This window comes from Onychomys torridus, chromosome 10, assembly GCF_903995425.1.
Source record: "Onychomys torridus chromosome 10, mOncTor1.1, whole genome shotgun sequence".
Classification (NCBI taxonomy): Eukaryota; Metazoa; Chordata; class Mammalia; order Rodentia; family Cricetidae; genus Onychomys; species Onychomys torridus.
In genome coordinates, this window is record NC_050452.1 from 23,480,770 (window position 1) to 23,498,458 (window position 17,689).

At 42.9% G+C, this 17,689-nt stretch overlaps 1 protein-coding gene and 1 non-coding gene across 2 annotated transcripts; one reads left to right on the forward strand and one right to left on the reverse strand.

Moving 5' to 3' along the window:
* Positions 1 to 202: 202 nt before the first annotated feature.
* LOC118592545 (histone H2A.V) lies at positions 203 to 17,409 on the forward strand. The gene is made up of 5 exons (XM_036201607.1): positions 203 to 310; positions 5,504 to 5,581; positions 11,302 to 11,415; positions 16,362 to 16,491; positions 17,122 to 17,409. The coding sequence occupies exons 1-5, from the start codon at positions 308 to 310 to the stop codon at positions 17,181 to 17,183; spliced, it is 387 nt and encodes a 128-aa protein (XP_036057500.1). The 5' UTR covers positions 203 to 307; the 3' UTR covers positions 17,184 to 17,409.
* LOC118592639 lies at positions 15,161 to 15,289 on the reverse strand. The gene has a single exon (XR_004946104.1). It is a non-coding gene; the product is annotated as a small nucleolar RNA SNORA40 (small nucleolar RNA).
* Positions 17,410 to 17,689: the final 280 nt, after the last annotated feature.

Genomic DNA, 17,689 nt, shown 5'->3' on the forward strand with positions numbered 1-17,689 from the left:
ATGTTCATCAAACTCCGAGCCAGGCGAGAGGCCGAGAGCGCGTCAATGTAGGGGTTGGAGGCCCCGCCTCCAAGTGCCGTGTGCAAAAACAAACAGCCGTTGGGGAGGCGGTGCCGAGAGGGCGGGGTTCTGATTAGAAGGAGGCGTACAATTGGCCCGCCGCCGAGGTTCAAATGAACAACGTGAGCGGCTATTGGTGGCGGCGGCGCGAGGCGGGCCCGGGGCATTGTCCGGCTCCCGCAGCGGTGGTCCGGCTGCGAGAGCGGCGGCGGCGCGGGGCTGCAGTGGGAGTCTCGCGGCCGAGACCATGGTGAGTGCGGGGTCGCGCGAGGAGTAGGCGCGCGGAAGCGCGGGTCGTCGTCGCCACCTATGGAGCCGGGAGTGGGCGGTGTCGCGCGGCCGAGCGGGAGCGCCCGCTGGGGCCGGACTCCGCCTGGGGGGGCCGCGCCGGACGCGGGAGGCAGAAGCAGGGGCGGGTTCTGCGGCGCACAGAGGAGGTCCGGCTGCAGCCGTGCAAGTTCAGAGTCTTTGGCCCTGGGTTACGTAATGCCCCTGCGGAGGATCGGAGGAGTTCCGATCCTGCCCACCCGTACCGCTCAGTCGGTTCGCGATTTGCACCGGCTTGAGGCGGTCACCGGGTTATTCCCCGAGTTCTTTGCAACAAGAGTTTATTTACATGGTTTCATCTTAAAGTATCTCTTCCTTCTGCAGTTCAGATCTAGTTGAAAGCGGATTTTAAGAAACGAAAGTGAATAAAACTTTTAGCCCCATTCTAAAATTCAGGGGAAGGAGGAAGTGCTAAAAGCAACAGAAACCTGTGGGTTCTGTCAAGATTGTTAGAATGACGCTCTCATTTTGGATTTGTATTTATGTCGGTATTCCTGTTTTAAGTATCCTTTTACTGTAACAGAAATAATATTCCTTCCCAGTGAGGATTCTCTCCACACACTTAAGAGATTAATTAAAGAAAAGCTCTTTAGTAACGCTTGTACGGCTGGGCTAACATCCAAGCAAGAGTGGCCTTCCATGGAAGCTCTTACTAATTTATGTGCATTTTAGGCTTGTGCATTCCACAGACATTGTCATCCTGAAATCTCTTTTCGGGTCCCAGGTTACACTTCGAGCAATTAAAACAGAGGCAGGAGATTGCAAGTCTGGCCACTTAGGCAGATAGGAGATTTACACAGCAAAAATACTACATATTGCCAGGATTATTGTAAGTATGCCAGTGTTGTTCTTTTTCGAATAGTTGTTACCCAGGGTCATCTTGCCCCGCCTGACAGAATTATGTTCTTCCTGATAAGAGCACAAGGGAATAAATGGCAGAGTAGGACTTAATGATGGTTGTGACTCTGTGCTCCTGCCTCCTTGAGCTGCCAGTTAGAGACTTGTCTTTGGGTATGGGAATCTGGGCTTAACTACTGGTCATAAATCAGTGCTGTCTCCTTTGTCATGGGAATGGAGTCTGATTGGCAGGATCAGTCCCAGTGAATAAACTACTATATCCTAGCACCTAGATTTCTCTTAGCCCTAACAGGCCTGGGTAGCAGACTACTTATCTTGGGGGTATTTGGAGGTAGTGCTCCTTTAGCTAAATTTCATTTGTGTCAATGTCTCCTGACCAAATGTCTAGTATATTCATTATAACATTAGTTTTATTACTTTGAGTTTCATCTACATCTTCACAAGACCAGGTACCTTCAATGCTGCTTGCTTAAAAGTTAAATCAACCCCAGGCTGTCATTTTTCATGTCGCAAATAATGTGATTTGTCTTATGTTGATGACATGTGAGGTGTTTAGTAGATGACTATAAACAGATTGGTTAATGGAAAATATCCAAGTTTGGACTGTAAAATTCTCAAACTTCGAACTAGAAAAGCTCTGTCAGCTGTCATTGTTATGTGGTGATCATAGGAAATTACTCTGACAGGTAGCCCGGGTTACTTGTTTGTAAATAGATTAATTTGCTCAAGCAGTTAGTTTTCATGATCCTTGTTTTTCTTTCTCAAATTCTGGTGAGAGGTTTTCAATATCTGACCAAACATACATAAGCATTAACTTTATATTAAAAAAAAATACTGGAGGCATTGTTTTCCTTCGTAAAGATGTAAAAAAAAAATTTAATTGACAAGAAGTAAAAGTGTGTCTTTTAGAGTAATAGCAAAGTATCCAGTTTTCAAGTTTTTCAGGAGTGAAAATATATTTCAATGTGCTCCTTTTCCCATGAATAAACTTTTTTTATTTAGAAGCATAAATATTTATTTGTAATAAAGGGGTGTATCTAGAGTTTTCCTGGTCTTGCCTGGCCCACGGTCAGGACAAATCTCTCTCACCCGCCAGTCCCACAGCCACTCAGACCCAACCAAGTAAACACACAGAGACTTATATTGCTTACAAACTGTATGGCACAGCAGGCTTTTTGTTGTGTAGTTCTTTCTTTTTTTTTTTTTTTTTTTTTTTTTGTATGTGGAGCTGAGGATCGAACCCAGGGCCTTGCACTTGCTAGGCAAGTGCTCTACCACTGAGCTAAATCCCCAACCTTATTCTTATATCTTAAATTAACCCATTTCTATAAATCTATACTTTGCCACGTGGCTCGTGGCTCACCGGTACCTTACATCTCGCTTGTCATGGTGGCAGCTGTCTCTGTTCAGCCTTCCACTTCCCAGAATTCGCTCTCCTTGTCCCACCTATACTCCCTGCCTGGCTACTGGCCAATCAGTGTTTTATTTATTAACTAATCAGAGCAACACATTGAACATACAGAACATCCCACAGCAAAGGAGTTTGTGTACAGTGTTGAAAATCTACTTCTTGTTACTAAAAGAACTTTTTTTTTTTTTTGAGCTGAGGATCGAACCCAGGGCCTTGCGCTTGCTAGGCAGGTGCTCTACCACTGAGCTAAATTCCCAACCCGAAAATCTACTTCTTGTTAAATTCATATTTGCACTTCACCTTTGAAAACATTTATAATCATTATTTTATACCGATATAGATATATAAATACAACATCGAGTTCAGTAGTCCTTCAGTACTTTTCACTTAAATGTTTTTTGTGTGTGTTTTTTTTAACATAAAAACAGGTTATAATTCCAAAGTCCAGAGTTATTTGAAACTGGAAAATATTTTCTCTGTAGAAAATAGTATAAATGATAACATTTCCCAATAAGCCCTTTTAAGCCAATGATAGCTGAATTATACATATAAATATTGATTAGATTCTGGGATACAGAAGAAGCCTATCTTCATCTGTTCAGAGATCTATGTTTTACTTAAGTTGTGGAAGTGAGATTCCTATTCATCTTCCCCTTCACCATTTGATTTATGGCAGACATTTTTTTAATAGGCTAATCCATAATCTAAAAAGATTTTAGCCTCCCCCCTGAAAGTATGGCCAGCATTTTCTTTCATCAGCTTGATTCGGCACAAATTCTTATCCTAATAGTGAAATGTTTCGCTAAAGCATACCCAGTGATTGGGCAAAACCAAAACTTATTATAAGCCACAGTCATCCTAGGGTCCTCCCTGCTAGGTAGCCTCCCTGGTTCTGTGGGTTGCAGTCTGATTGTTCTTTGCTTTATATCTAGTATCCACTAATGAGTAAGTACATGCCATGTTTGTCCTTCTGAATCTGGGTTAACTCACTCAGGATGATATTTTCTAGTCCATCCATTTGCCTGCAAACCTCATGCTGTCATTGTTTTTCTCTGCTGAGTAGTACTCCATTGTGTATATGTACCACATTTTCTTAATCCATTCTTCAGTTGATGAGCATCTAGGTTGTTTCTAGGTTCTGGCTATTACAAATAATGCTGCTATGAACATAGTTGAGCATGTATCTTTGTGGTATGATTGAGCATTCCTTGGGTATATGCCCAAGAGTGGTATGGCTGGGTCTTGAGGTAGATCGATTCCCAGTTTTCTGAGAAACCGCCATAACGACTTCCACAGTGGTTGTACAAGTTTGCACTCCCATCAGCAGTGGAGGAGTGTTCCCCTTTGCTCTGCATCCTCTCCAACATAGACTGTCCTCAGTGTTTTTGATCTTAGCCATTCTGACAGGTGTAAGGTGGTATCTCAGAGTCGTTTTGATTTGCATTTCTCTGATGACTAAGGATGTTGAGCATTTCCTTAAATGTCTTTCAACCATTTGAGATTCTTTTTTTGAGAATTCTCTGTTTAGCTCTTTAGCCCATTTTTTGTTTGTTTGCTTGTTTGTTTGTTTGTTTCCAAGACAGGGTTTCTCTGTGTAGCTTTGTGCCTTTCCTGGATCTTACTCGATAGACCAGGCTGGCCTTGAACTCACAGAGATCCGCCTGCCTCTGCCTCCTGAGTGCTGGGATTAAAGGCATGCGCCACCACCGCCCAGCCTGTTGTGTATTTTTAAATGTGCTTTATTCTTCTGAGCTCCACAAAATTGCTGGTTGAGTTCTGTTTATAACATTCTGGGCCTTCTATAGCCCACATCTCCAAACTCTTCCACATTCCTCCTGTAAATCAGTTCCAGAACCCTAAGAGCCACAGGTCAAGTTTAGTCATGACAATTCCCCCACTCCTGGTACTAAATTTCTCTTTTACTTATTTCCTCATCAACATCACCAGATCCTTGACAGAAAGGTTAGAAAAAGGAAAGACTGCTGGGCTGTGGTGGTGCACAGCACTCAGGAGGCAGAGGCAGGTGGATCTCCATGAATTCGAGGCCAGCCTGGTCTACAGAGAGAGTCCCAGCAGGATAGCCAGGACTACACAGAGAAACCCTGTCTAGAAAAAAAGAAAAGCGGGAGGAAAGACTTTGCCTCGAGATTTCAAATGATTCGGTCCATGCTCATGTGGTCCCATATTCTTTGGGAAAGCATAATGGTAGCAAGAGTGTGTTTACTTCATGGCTTGCCAGGAAGCAGTCAATTACAGTACATTCTCTAAGGACATAACCCAGTGACCAACAGCCTTCATTTCTGTCCACTGCACTTTACTGATTCTCTTTGTCTGGCTGTGGAAATAATGTACCCGTTTGCGGCTTGGCTTGTTAGAGTCTATAGCCAGAAATGGAATCACTGGATGCTGAGGCACATCATTCTCTTCTTCAGTGTTTGTTTTGTTAGCCTAAGTTTTGATAATGTGGTTGCTTTTCCTCCCAGAAAAGCTAAATTCTCAGTTTTTTATAGAAATAGTGTTATGCTGATTTTTTGAAAAGTTAAATGTTTCTGAAATGCATGAAACTTACATGATCAATCAGAAATTTGAAAGATTTATTTATACATACCAATTTATACATACCTTAAACTTTTAATAAGTGTTAGTGATTGATTTTTTTAATGTATTAATAGAAAGTAATATCATATATACTTACAATGAGGCAGGAAATCACCTAGATATCTTAAGTTTTTATTTTTTTATTAGAAAATTTTACCTAAAGCAAAAATTTTGTTTTGTGATTTTTTTTTTTTTTTTTTTTTTTTTTTTTTGCGTTGACATTTTCAACTCTGAATTGTTTTCATCTAGGCTGGAGGCAAAGCTGGGAAAGACAGTGGGAAGGCCAAGGCTAAGGCGGTGTCGCGCTCCCAGAGAGCTGGGCTGCAGGTAATGAATGAATCCATTCTGTCACAGTTCCATGTTTTCTTTCCCTTCATAATTCATAAGCCAGAGATGGTTCATTAGTTACAGAAATGTTCTTTTATTATGATAGACCTTGAATGTGAGAGTAACTGCTTAAGACTTAAATTATAAAGCAGGCCATTCATTTGTATTTTATGAGAGAACAGGACGTCTTAACAAACTTGGTGACTTTTTCCCTCTATTAGTATCTGTTCTTGGGCTGGGAAACTGAATTGGCAGTTAAGAGTTTGTACTGCTCTTGTGGAACACATGGGGTCGGTTCCCAGCGCCCACATCGGAAGGCTCACAGTCACTGTAACACCTGCTCACAGACACACATAGACTTAAAAACAAAATACATCTCTTTAAAAATACTTGTTCTTTCGAGATTATAACTGTTCTTCATTCTTAGAACTTGAAGTGAGTATACTCTGGTTTTCCTTTTGAGGATGTTGGGGGTTCATTGACTTTCAGGATAGGATACAACTAGAGGCCAATGTTGGATTAGTGCACTATTCTCAGAATATTCCCCGAAAGACCTCCATTGTAGACTGAGAAGTATGCCCTAAACTCCTAGTATTTTCAAATTTCAGGTATGTGAATTATTACAACTTTAACCTACAGACTCAGATTTTTCTAGATGAGGAAAAATTATTCCCTGCACATAGGAATGCTTTAAAAGGGGGCTGGGCTGGGTGGTGGTGGCGCACACCTTTAATCCTGGTACTTGGAAGGCAAGGCAGATGGATCTTTAGCTGGGGAGGGGGCTGGCTAGTTGCCTCAGTGGTTAAGAGCATTTGCTGTTTTAGAGGACCAGATTTGGTTCCCAGAACCTACATCATAACTCACAATCATCTTTAGCTCTATTTCTAGGGAGTTATGCCCTCTTTGGGTACCAGGCACACATGGCGAACATACATCAGTGCAGGAGAACATACACCAGTGCGGGAGAACATACATCAGTGCAGGCAAACCATATCAGTGCAGGGAAACATACATCAGTGCAGGAGAACATACATCAGTGCGGGAGAACATACACCAGTGCGGGAGAACATACACCAGTGCAGGAGAACATACACCAGTGCAGGAGAACATACACCAGTGCGGGAGAACATACATCGATGCAGGTGAACATACATCAGTGCAGGTGAACATACATCAGTGCAGGTGAACATACATCAGTGCGGGAGAATATACATCAGTGCGGTAGAACATACATCGATGCAGGTGAACATACATCAGTGCGGGAGAACATACATCGTTGCAGGTGAACATACATCAGTGCAGGAGAACATACATCAGTGTGGGAGAACATATATCAGTGCGGGAGAACATACATTAGTGCAGGCAAACCATATCAGTGCAGGGAAACATACATCAGTGCAGGTGAACATACATCAGTACAGGAGAACATACACCAGTGTGGGAGAACATACATAGGTGCGGGAGAACATACATCAGTGCAGGAGAACATACATCAGTGCAGGCGAACATATATCAGTGCAGGAGAACATACATCAGTGCAGGAGAATATACATCAGTGCAGGCAAAACACTCATACACATAAAAATAAAGGTATATAATTTTTGTTTGTTTGATTTTTGTTTTTCAAGATAGGGTTTTTCTGTGTAACCCTGGCTGTCCTGATACTCTGTAGACCAGGCTGGCTCAAACTCAGAGGCCTGGCTCTGCCTCCCGAGTGCTGCCTGACTAGAAATATATACATCTTAAAAAAAATATTAATAATAATAATAATGATAATAATGGAACCCAGGCTTATACATTCTAGGTAAGTACTGAGCTATTTCCCAGGGGCTCCAGTGCCTTCTTTGGACCTCCGTACATGATGTGAGTACACACAAGCAAAACAGTCATACACACAGAATTAAACTAAAAATGAAAACAGCTGGGTGGTGGTTGCGCTACCTTTAACCCAGCACTCAGGAAGCAGAGACAGGCAGACCTCTAAGTTTGATGCCAGTCTGACCTTGGAACCCCTGGAACTGGAGTGAGCTGCCATGTGCATGCTGAAAACCAAACCCAGATCCTCTGCCCTCTGCAAGAGCAATGTGTCCTCTTAACTGCTGAGCCATCTTCTATAGTCAAGAACTTCTTTAAAGCATATATTGTGTATTCTAGATCACTACTTAAATTTCCAGAATTTATTTCAAGTGTGTTTAAGCTTGGCAGTAGTCAGTGGAGAGTGTTGCATTGATTTAAGAAATAGCCGGGCGGTGGTGGCACACGCCTTTAATCCCAGCACTCAGGAGGCAGAGGCAGGTGGATCTCTGTGTGTTCAAGGCCAGCCTGGGCTACAGAGTGAGATCCAGGACAGGCTCCAAAGCTACACAGAGAAACCCTGTCTCGAAAAACCAAAAATAAATAAATAGATAAAAATAAAAAAGAAAGAAAGAAAGAAAGGGCTGGGGGGAGGGAAAAGAAGGAAAGGAAGGGCTGGTGAGGTGGACCAGCATGTAAAGGCATTTACCTCCAGATGCCTCAGGACCCAGATGGTGGAAGATGTCCAGTTTCTGCAAGCTGCCCTCTGCCTGACACAGTAAGTAGGGGCCATAGAGATGGCCCAGCATCTAAGAGTGCTTGCCCTCTTCTAGAGGACTAAAGAGGTTCCCTGCTCTCCAACCCCTGGGGATTCAGTGCCCTCTGCTGGCCTCCCTGGGGACACAGACACAAATAAAGAAATGTAGTAAACTATTTTAAAGTAAGATGAATAATTTAGTGCTTTAAAGGGATTTAAAATATGCATGCAGCTGGGCTGCGATGGCACATGCCTTTAATCCTACCACTTGGAAGGCAGAGGTAGGTGGATCTCTGTGCTGAGGCCAGCCTGGTCTACAGAACAAGTTCCAGGACAGCCAGAACCAAACAGAAACACCCCCTCTCTCTTTCTCACACACACACACACACACACACACACACACACACACACACTCACTCATGTAGGGGTTTGAGAGAGATCTCAGTAAAGAGCACTGGCTGTTCTTCAGAGAACATGGGTTCAATTCTCAGCGCCCAAATGGCAGCTACAATTGTCTGTAGCTAGGCATGCAAATAGTATGCAGTCATACATATAAGGCAAAATGCCTGTACACACAAAATCTTAAAACTAAAATGAACATGGCTTTGTTAAAAAAAAAAAAAAAAAAAAAGTCCATGTAACTAAGGGAGTTTAGTGTTGCTTGTGATACCAGCTGCTTAGGAGGCTGAGGCTGGATCTCAAATTCAAAGCCTCGGGCGGTGGTGGCGCACACCTTTAATTCCAGCACTCGGGAGGCAGAGCCAGGCGGATCTCTGTGAGTTTGAGGCCAGCCTGGTCTCCGAAGTCAGCTCCAGGAAATGCGCAAAGCTACACAGAGAAACCCTGTCTCAAAAAAAGCCAAAAACAAACAAACAAACAAATTCAAAGCCAATCTGAGCTACATAGTGTGTTCAAGGCTAGTCTGGGCAGCTTAGCAATACTTTGCCTCAAAAAAGAGAAAGCAAGTCTGATGTGTGGTACAAAGTTTGTAATTTCAGCACTCAGGAAGCAGAAGCAGGAAGATTTCTGCAAGTTGGAGGCCGACCCACACTCTGTATAGCAAGATCAAAGAAAAAAATACAAAGAAAGGGAGGGATGACACTTAGCAGTAAAACCTTGCCCAGCATGTTGTAAGACCCCAGGTTCAGCCTCGAGAGCTACAAAAGCAGCGGCGCAGCAGCAGATGGAAGGAAAGATGTATAGAGTTGAACACAAAAGGCTCTCTGTGAGTTGGAACTTCCTAGTCGAAAAGAGACCTAGGAATTGTAGTATGCATGCATGCACTAGAAGGTGAATGTAATGCCAGTCACTGAAGTTCACTGAAATGCATGTAAGTGGAAATAAGTCCAGTTTTCTAAAGGTTTCAGATTGTTTATGTAAAGTTAATGTTGTGGATGAGTGTCCTAATCTAAGAGAATCAGAAATACAAGAACATTGATGGTTCCTTTCAAAGTATTTTTCCCTTGTTTTGGTTAGGGGCCAGTGTCTATAGACGGGGTCCTGTAGCTTGTGGTTCTAATGTCTTCTCCCCTCGGTGCTGGATTCCAGTTGTTTGCCAACCACAAAGTTGTTCTTAAAGGGATGCTTGGTCCTGTAGATATGACCAAAGCCACGTGCCTTTGCTTCCAACTACTCAGAAGTCAGAGGCGTCAGAATCAGAAGGTCCAGGGCAGCTGGAGAAACTTAGCAAGGCCCAGTCTTTTGGGGGGGGTGGGAGGTGTAGAGACAGGGTTTCACTGTGTAGCACTCGCTGTCCTGAAACTTGCTTTGTAGACCAGTCTAGCCTCAAACTCAGAAATCGCCTACCTCTGCCTCCCAGTGCTGGGATCAAAGGAGTGTACCACCCCATCCCCCACCCAGGACACTATCTTAAAGACCTCATTGTAGCACTCGTGAGAGGCTCAGCTATTAAGAGAACTGGTTGTTCTTCCAGAAGATCCTGGTTTGAGTTCAAGCACCCATAGGGCAGATCACAACTATACTCTAGTTTTAGGGGATCCAGTGACCTCTGAAGGAACTAGACATGCTGTGCACCCATACACATAAAATAGTTTAATTTGGGGTTGGGGATTTAGCTCAGTGGTAGAGCGCTTGCCTAGCAAGCACAAGGCCCTGGGTTCGGTCCTCAGCTCCAGAAAATAAAATTTAAAAAAAAAATAGTTTAATTTAAAATAAAGTTCTTTATGGTCTCTAAAGCTAAGTAAGAGATGGTTTGGGTGTCTTGTTATATGCCAGACAGCACACCTTACTAATAGTACAAAACAGGAGTAAGGCATTGATTGTTTGCTCTTAAGAAAAGTATAATCACTTCTGGAGATGATCTTTCCCCTTAAGAATGAGATCTATAAGTGACTGCTAGATTTGGTAACTAAACATCATGGACTTCAAAAATAGTCCTTCTCAGAAGCCAGTTTGGGTGGGGAGAGGTGAGGACAGACAGAAGGCTGGGGTGCAGGTCCCAGGCTGTAGCACATCCCTGGAACACCTACAGATGCTGTGGCCAAGGATTGAGAAGGCATAATTGATAACAGTGTGGTGTAGCTGGGTGGTCGCTGCACGAGTGTGTGGGTTCCTGCGGGCCCGTGGAATGAAGACACAGCAGCATCTTAAGACTGAATTTAGACTATTGTGGCTGCAAGGGGTCCAGCCTGGAACCTAGGGCAGTTTTATTTACTCTTTTTACAGTTAGATAGTTAATGTCCATACCTTCAAAGCAACCCAAAAGGAGCTCCCAGAGACCAAATGCCAGGTGCAAATTACTTGAACTATCAGGTACCTTGGTTTTCAGGTTTCCTGGACCGAGTTTTGCATAGGCCTTTGATCCGTGGGGGACTCTCTGATCCTTGATCTCAGACAAGATTCACATAGGTGATAAGAGAAACAAAGGTGTGGTTAAACAAAGGAAGGATCAGGGCTAGGAGCTGCCCTCTGGAGCCGGGCCGGGAGCTCCGCAGGAATGCCGCCACAGCGTGGTATAATTCTCATTTTTACCATGGAACTGTTGTGCAAAAATTCGAGATTTAAGGCTAATCACCAGCACATATATAAAGGCCCTAGACTGTTAATTACCGAATAAATTTGGCCTGTGGTATCATTAAGCGTTCAGTTACACTCAACCATATATTGTTAAAACTCTGCAATGCTTCCCAACAAGACGTCTCTTTTTCAGTTTCCTGTGGGCCGAATCCACAGACACTTGAAGACTCGAACCACCAGCCATGGACGGGTGGGCGCCACTGCTGCTGTGTACAGTGCTGCAATTCTGGAGTACCTCACAGCTGAGGTTTGTGGGGGAAGTCATGTGGGGTCTGAGACTACATGGAGAATATTTACTTTTAATAATTCGTTTGTATTTTATGTACATTGGTGTTTTGCCTGTATTTATATCTGTGTGATGGTGTCTGATCCCCTGGAACAGGAGCCACAGACAGTTTTGAGCTCCCATGTGGGTTCTGGGAATTGAACCTGGGTCCTCTGGAAGAGCAGCAGTTCTTCCAACTACTTAGCTATTTCTCCAGCCCCCCTGCCCCCTGTTTTTCTTCTGAGAATACTTCTAAAGAGAGTAATGCACTCATACTGTCTAGTCTGGCCCCAAACTCCAGCATACAGAGGGTGACCATGAGCTTTTGATCCTGGTCGCTACCTCCCAGGTGCTGGGGTTGCAGAAGTAGACCTCCTCACTGGCTGCTTCCTTCTTTCCTTTCTTTCTTTCTTTTTCTTTTTTAAATTTTTTTTAAATTATACTCATGATATTCATTAATTACACTCAATGATATCAATTATATTTGTGGTATTCATGGATTACATTCGCAGTATTCATTCAATAATTATATTTATGATATTCATTAATTACATTAATTGTATTGATTTATTACATTCATGATATTATGTCCTGATAGTACTGTCCATTTGTGGGGTTTTTCCATCAAACAAAACAGGGATTCTGTACTTAGGAAATCGTTGCTCTATGTTTCTTTCTTCTCTATCTTGAGATAACCTCTAATCTTTCTGTCTCTATGAATTTGTATGTTCTGTATATTTCATGTAATACAATTCTATAGTTTTTGTCCCCTTTTTTCATAAATCTTTTTTTAAAGATTTATTTATTATGTATACAGTGTTCTGCCTGCATGTATTCCTGTAGACCACAAGAGGGCACCAGATCTCATTACAGATGATTGTGAGTCACCATATGGTTGCTGGGAATTGAACTCAGGACCTCTGGAAGAACAGACAGTGCTCTTAACCACTGAGCCATCTCTCCAGCCCAATATTTGTCCCTTTTTTTTAATGCAAAAACATTTTATGTACAACTGCAGGAGAAATAATACACAGATAGCCTGACCATAAAAACAGATTATAGGTTGGGGATTTAGCTCAATGGTAGATTATAATTTAAAAGTCCAGGGTTATTTTAAACAGTAAAATATTTTCTCTGTAGAAAATAGTATAAATGATAACATTTTCCAATAAGCCATTTTAAGCCAAATGATAGCTGAATTATACATATAAATATTGATTAGATTCTGGGAAACCTATCTTCATCTGTTCAGAGAGCTATGTTTTACTGAAGTTGTGTGAGTGAGATTCCTGTTCATCTTCCCCTTCGCTGTTTGATTTACGGCAGACATTTTCTATAGGCTAACCCCCTTCTTTCCTTTCTGTGTCGCTTTCTGAGACAGCAGCTTCTGCTGACCTGGAACTCGCTCTGTGTTCTGCTTAGTTTGGGGAAGTTTTTATTGATTTGGCTTGCTAGAGACAGATAACTCTGGCTGATTGGAATTCTGTGTAGACTAGGCCATCTAGTCAAGGTATCACTCTGCCAGTTTTAAAAAGAGTCCTAGTATACTTGTTTTTTGTTTTTTGTTTTTAACATTTAAGTGAGGGCCAGCAAACCACATTTTTAAGTGGCATGATAGAGAAATAAATATTGTCTGATATATATGTTAGTCGTTTGACAGTGTTCAAGGGTCCTTGCCTAGCATACATGAAGTCCTGGGATTGTTTCCCAACACTTAAGAGGTGGAGGCAGGAGGATCAGGAACCCAAGTCATCTTGGCTACATTAGTAAATTCAAAGCTATTCAGGGGTACATGAAACCCTTTCTCCAAAAAAAAAGAAACAACCTGGGCGGGTGGGGTGAGGGGACAATATTCATGAAGTTACAGCATGCCTTCTTAGTTTATGAAGATACGAAATAGAATGATACATCCACACACGGTGGATGTGCTTGTAATCCTAGCCCTCAGGAGGCTGAGCTCGAAGATTGTGAGTTTGAGGCCATCCTGAGCCATTTAGAGAGCCCCCGTCCCCAAAACAGCAGAGAAAAGCCAGACTGATCATCAAGTGCCTTTGATACAGTGGGTTAGTTAGCTTCCTTCCCTCTTGGTTACAGGTGTGCCTCGCATTCCGTTAGATAAGTCACTTTACAAGACTCCTTGCTAGGAGGATCCTGACTTCTCCCCCTCTTCTGGAAAACACATAGAAGGCATGACGTGCTGGTGCTGCATTCCAAACCAGGCAAGGAATGGAGCAGCAAGTCAGATGGTAGAGACAGCCAAGCCAAGCAGAAGATTCTTAATGGGGAAGATGTGATGGGAGCAAAGCTGAGAAATGTGCCTGTAGTGCCCATTAATATCATTGCTGTCATTTCATCGTCCTGTTCAAGATGCAACTTTGATTTATGGGGAGTTTGAGCTTTGCTGTGTTATAAGGCAAAGGCTTCGTGAGGGCATTTTGATGTCAGTTGAGACACTTTCTTCTTTGATCCTACCCCAGATTTTTAGTTCACTGCAGGCTCTAGGAAGATAAGCATCTTCATTTACGAGTGCTGTGGCAAGTAGAATTATAGCTCACACCATTTGAGGTCTCTACATTCCTATTTTCTTTTTTTTTAATTTAATTTAATTTTTTTTATTTTTAAATATATTTATTTATTAAAATTTTTTTCCATTTTACATACCAACCCCAGTTCCCCCTCCCTCCCCTTCTCCCACCTCCTCACCTCCCTCCCACTCTACCCCCATCCACTCCTGAGAGTAGGTAAGGTCTCCCGTGGTAGTCAACAAAGTCTGGCATACCAAGTTGAAGGAGAGCCTAGCACCTCCCCATTGTATCAAGGCTGAGCGAGGTGTCCCGCCATAGGGAATGGGCTCCAGAAAGCCAGTTCATGCACCTGGGATAAGTCCTGGTCCTGCTGCCAGGGACCCCACAAACAGATCAAGCCACATAACTGTCACCCACATTCAGCAGGCCTAGTTCGGTCCCATGCAGGTTCCCGAGCTGTCAGTCCAGAGTCAGTGAGCTCCAACTAGCACCGGTCAGCTGTCTCTGTGGGTTTCCCCATCATGTTCTTGATCCTATCTTTTTTTTTTTTTTTTTTTGAATGCCATTTATTGAGGGAGGGAGGTACATTCCTATTTTCAAATGTCAGGTACATTTTCTTTGTACTTCGGATTGAACCCAAGAACTTGTGAGTTAGGGGACCACTCTATACTGATCTACATCCCTAGTCCTTTGGGGTTTTGTGTTGTTTTATTTTTTATTTTATGTATTTGAATGTTTTACCTGCTTGTATGTCTGCTTACCACCTGCTTTCAGTGCTCACAGAAGCTAGAAGAGGGTGTCGGGTACCCTGGGTCTGGAGTTTAGATGATTATGATCCACCATGTGGGTGCTGGGAATTGAACCAGGGCTCTGTGAAAGAGCAGTGTCCTTAGCCACTGAGGCGTCTCTCCAGTACCATCCTTCGTTCCTTGAAGGCAGCCTCGTAGGCAGCCCCAGCTGGCACTACACTTGGAGTCCTTTCTCAGCCCCTCAAGTGACTGACATGTTTCACTCACAGCTGACCAAGGTTTTTAGGATAGAATTAGACTTTCTACAAATATAGCTCAGTGAGAGGGTAGGTACATAGATAGCTTGTGTGAGACCCTGTATTTTTCGGGTTTTTTATGCTTTTAACTTATCACCTCCTTTATTCTTAGGATCAGCCTCATTATTAGTAGCAATGCCATTGTTACTTTGTCTTAAGTATCATGTCTTATATGTATCAAAACTCAGAATGAACCATGAATTCTGGGTAGCAAAGGGGGTTTTTTGCATCTGTCTTTTATGTCTTTGTCCACCAGTTCAGCAAAAACAGGTGCTATAGAAATGCATTTTTAAAGAAGTCAGCATGTTCTAGGTATTTAAATTTGGGGCTTTGACCAGCCAGTTGTGACTCATGCCTTTAATCCCAGTACTCAGGAGGCAGAGGCAGGTGGATCTCTGAGTTCCAGGACAGCCTGGTCTACAGAGTAAGTTCCAGAACAGCGAGGGCTATACCGAGAAACCCTGTCTCAAAAAAACAAAAACAAAAATATATATGGAGTTTTGTTATTTAATAGAGGTAAAACTGTGATCCCTAAGCCAACAGTTTATGTCAGGGGTAATCATTTTTCAGGCTTGGCTTTCACTAGAACCTCTTGGAGAGCTTTCAAAACATACTGATGCAGGGCTCACCCTAGACCCGCGAGAGGCCTGAGGTAAGGCACTGGGAGGTTTTGAAGCTTGCCAACATTTGATTCAGATATGTGATACAGTCTCTGCTCTGCTTAAATGAGGATGCTCTGTAGAGTTATTTTTGTTACGTCTATCAAAGATGTAACAGTGCCCATAGAGCTGATGGCAGGTATAGACAGATAACAAATACGGTGTTAGCTGGGCAATCGGGTACTGTAATCCCAAAATTCCAGAGACTAGACAGCTGCAAAGAGGGACCATGTCTACAAACAGAGCAACCATGCACTGTTGTGGCTGACATGAAGCCCTGAGTTCAGTCTCCAGTGTCGTACATTGGGAGTGCGGTGGACACCTGTGATTTTTGCTCTTGGAGATGGAGACAGGAGGAATTAGAAGTTCATTGTCAGCCGGGTGGGCACACCCCTTTAATCCCTGCACTCGAGAGGCAGGTCAATCTCTGTGAGTTTGAGGCCAGCCCAGCTTGGTCTATAGAGCAAGTTCCAGGACAGCCAAGGCTACACAGAGGAAGAAGAAAAAAAGATTTTTGTATGTTTCTCTATATGTTTGTGCAAGGAATGAATATGAGGGAGTCGGTGGGCGGTTTTGAGTGTCATAAAAGCATGCAGTGATACAGAAAGAACTGTACTAGATACAGGAACAGAGAATTGTTCTCCTGCAATTGGGAACCTACTGTTTCCTCAATTGTGTTACTTCACGGATGCTTTATAGGTGCTGGAGTTGGCAGGTAATGCTTCCAAGGATCTCAAAGTAAAGCGCATCACTCCACGTCACTTGCAGCTTGCAATCCGAGGTGATGAAGAGTTGGATTCACTTATCAAGGCTACCATAGCTGGGGGCGGTATGTATTATTAATATATCTATCATTCAGACCAGTGATCCTGTGCATTTGAATGGTTAACTAGAAACCCTACAAATTGTAATTCCACAAGTGTTGAGTGTGCTACAGTTCTGGTGGTGGTGGTGGGGTGAACCTAGGTCCTCATAAATGCTCCGGTAAACACTCCAGTTGAGCCACAACTCTTTTCATAGTGATCTGAGTGAACCTTTGATCTGTTGTCGTGTGTAGTGCTACTTTTATTATAGCTTGGAGACTTCAAGCCTAAGGGTTGAGGTATTTCCTCACACATTGTGAACTATGCTAGAGAAATAACATGATCCTGAGAAGCTGCTTAATGTGATAGACTTGGCAGGACCAAATGGTTGTGTACTGGGCATCTATAAAGGTGTGAGGCAAGTTGCTGAATTCTTACAGAACCTTGTGATGGCTGTAGTTAGCTACATTTGCTGTTCCTGTCGAAGGGTTCCTGGGCTCCTGTGGCTTTAAGAGGATCCAGATGTGGAAAGGGACTTAAATAAATGCCATCCTTTGTATAATTGCCTGTTTACTTTAGCATTAAAGCGTTAAGATATACAGAGTGTTATTAAAATAAAGAAAATGCATTAAAATCTTTTTAAAATTTCATTCTAGGTGTGATCCCGCACATCCACAAATCCCTGATTGGGAAGAAGGGACAGCAGAAAACTGCCTAGGAAGAGATTGGACGAACCTGCTCTCCCTCACGTCTGACGGGCAGGACACCTGTGGAGAAGCACAGACAGTTGCTGTAGACAAGATAAAACACATTTGTATGTTTTTAGACTCTCCAAGTTTGATAAGTCCCTTTCCCTGTGGTCATGGTCATGTGGTGATTGGCCAGGTTTCTCCCTTGTGTTTTATACAAAAATAGAATTGATAAAACATTTTTTACAAAATTAATTGGTCTCAGAATTTCTTCACGGTGTGTTGGAAATACTTTGCTCACACCTGGGCATGGCTGTGTTTCCCTGCAACGGCAGCATTTGGGAGGTGTGGGGCAGAACCTTCAGAGTTCGCAGTGACCATTGCCTACATGCTGAGTTCTGGACCACAAGAAACTCTGCCAAAAGAAAAAAAAAAGTACTTTGCTCAGACATTGAAATGTTAAATTACAAATTAGCCTTTTAGAATAATCTTAAAACAAAAATTGGGCTGGGCGACAATGGCACACGCTTGTAAT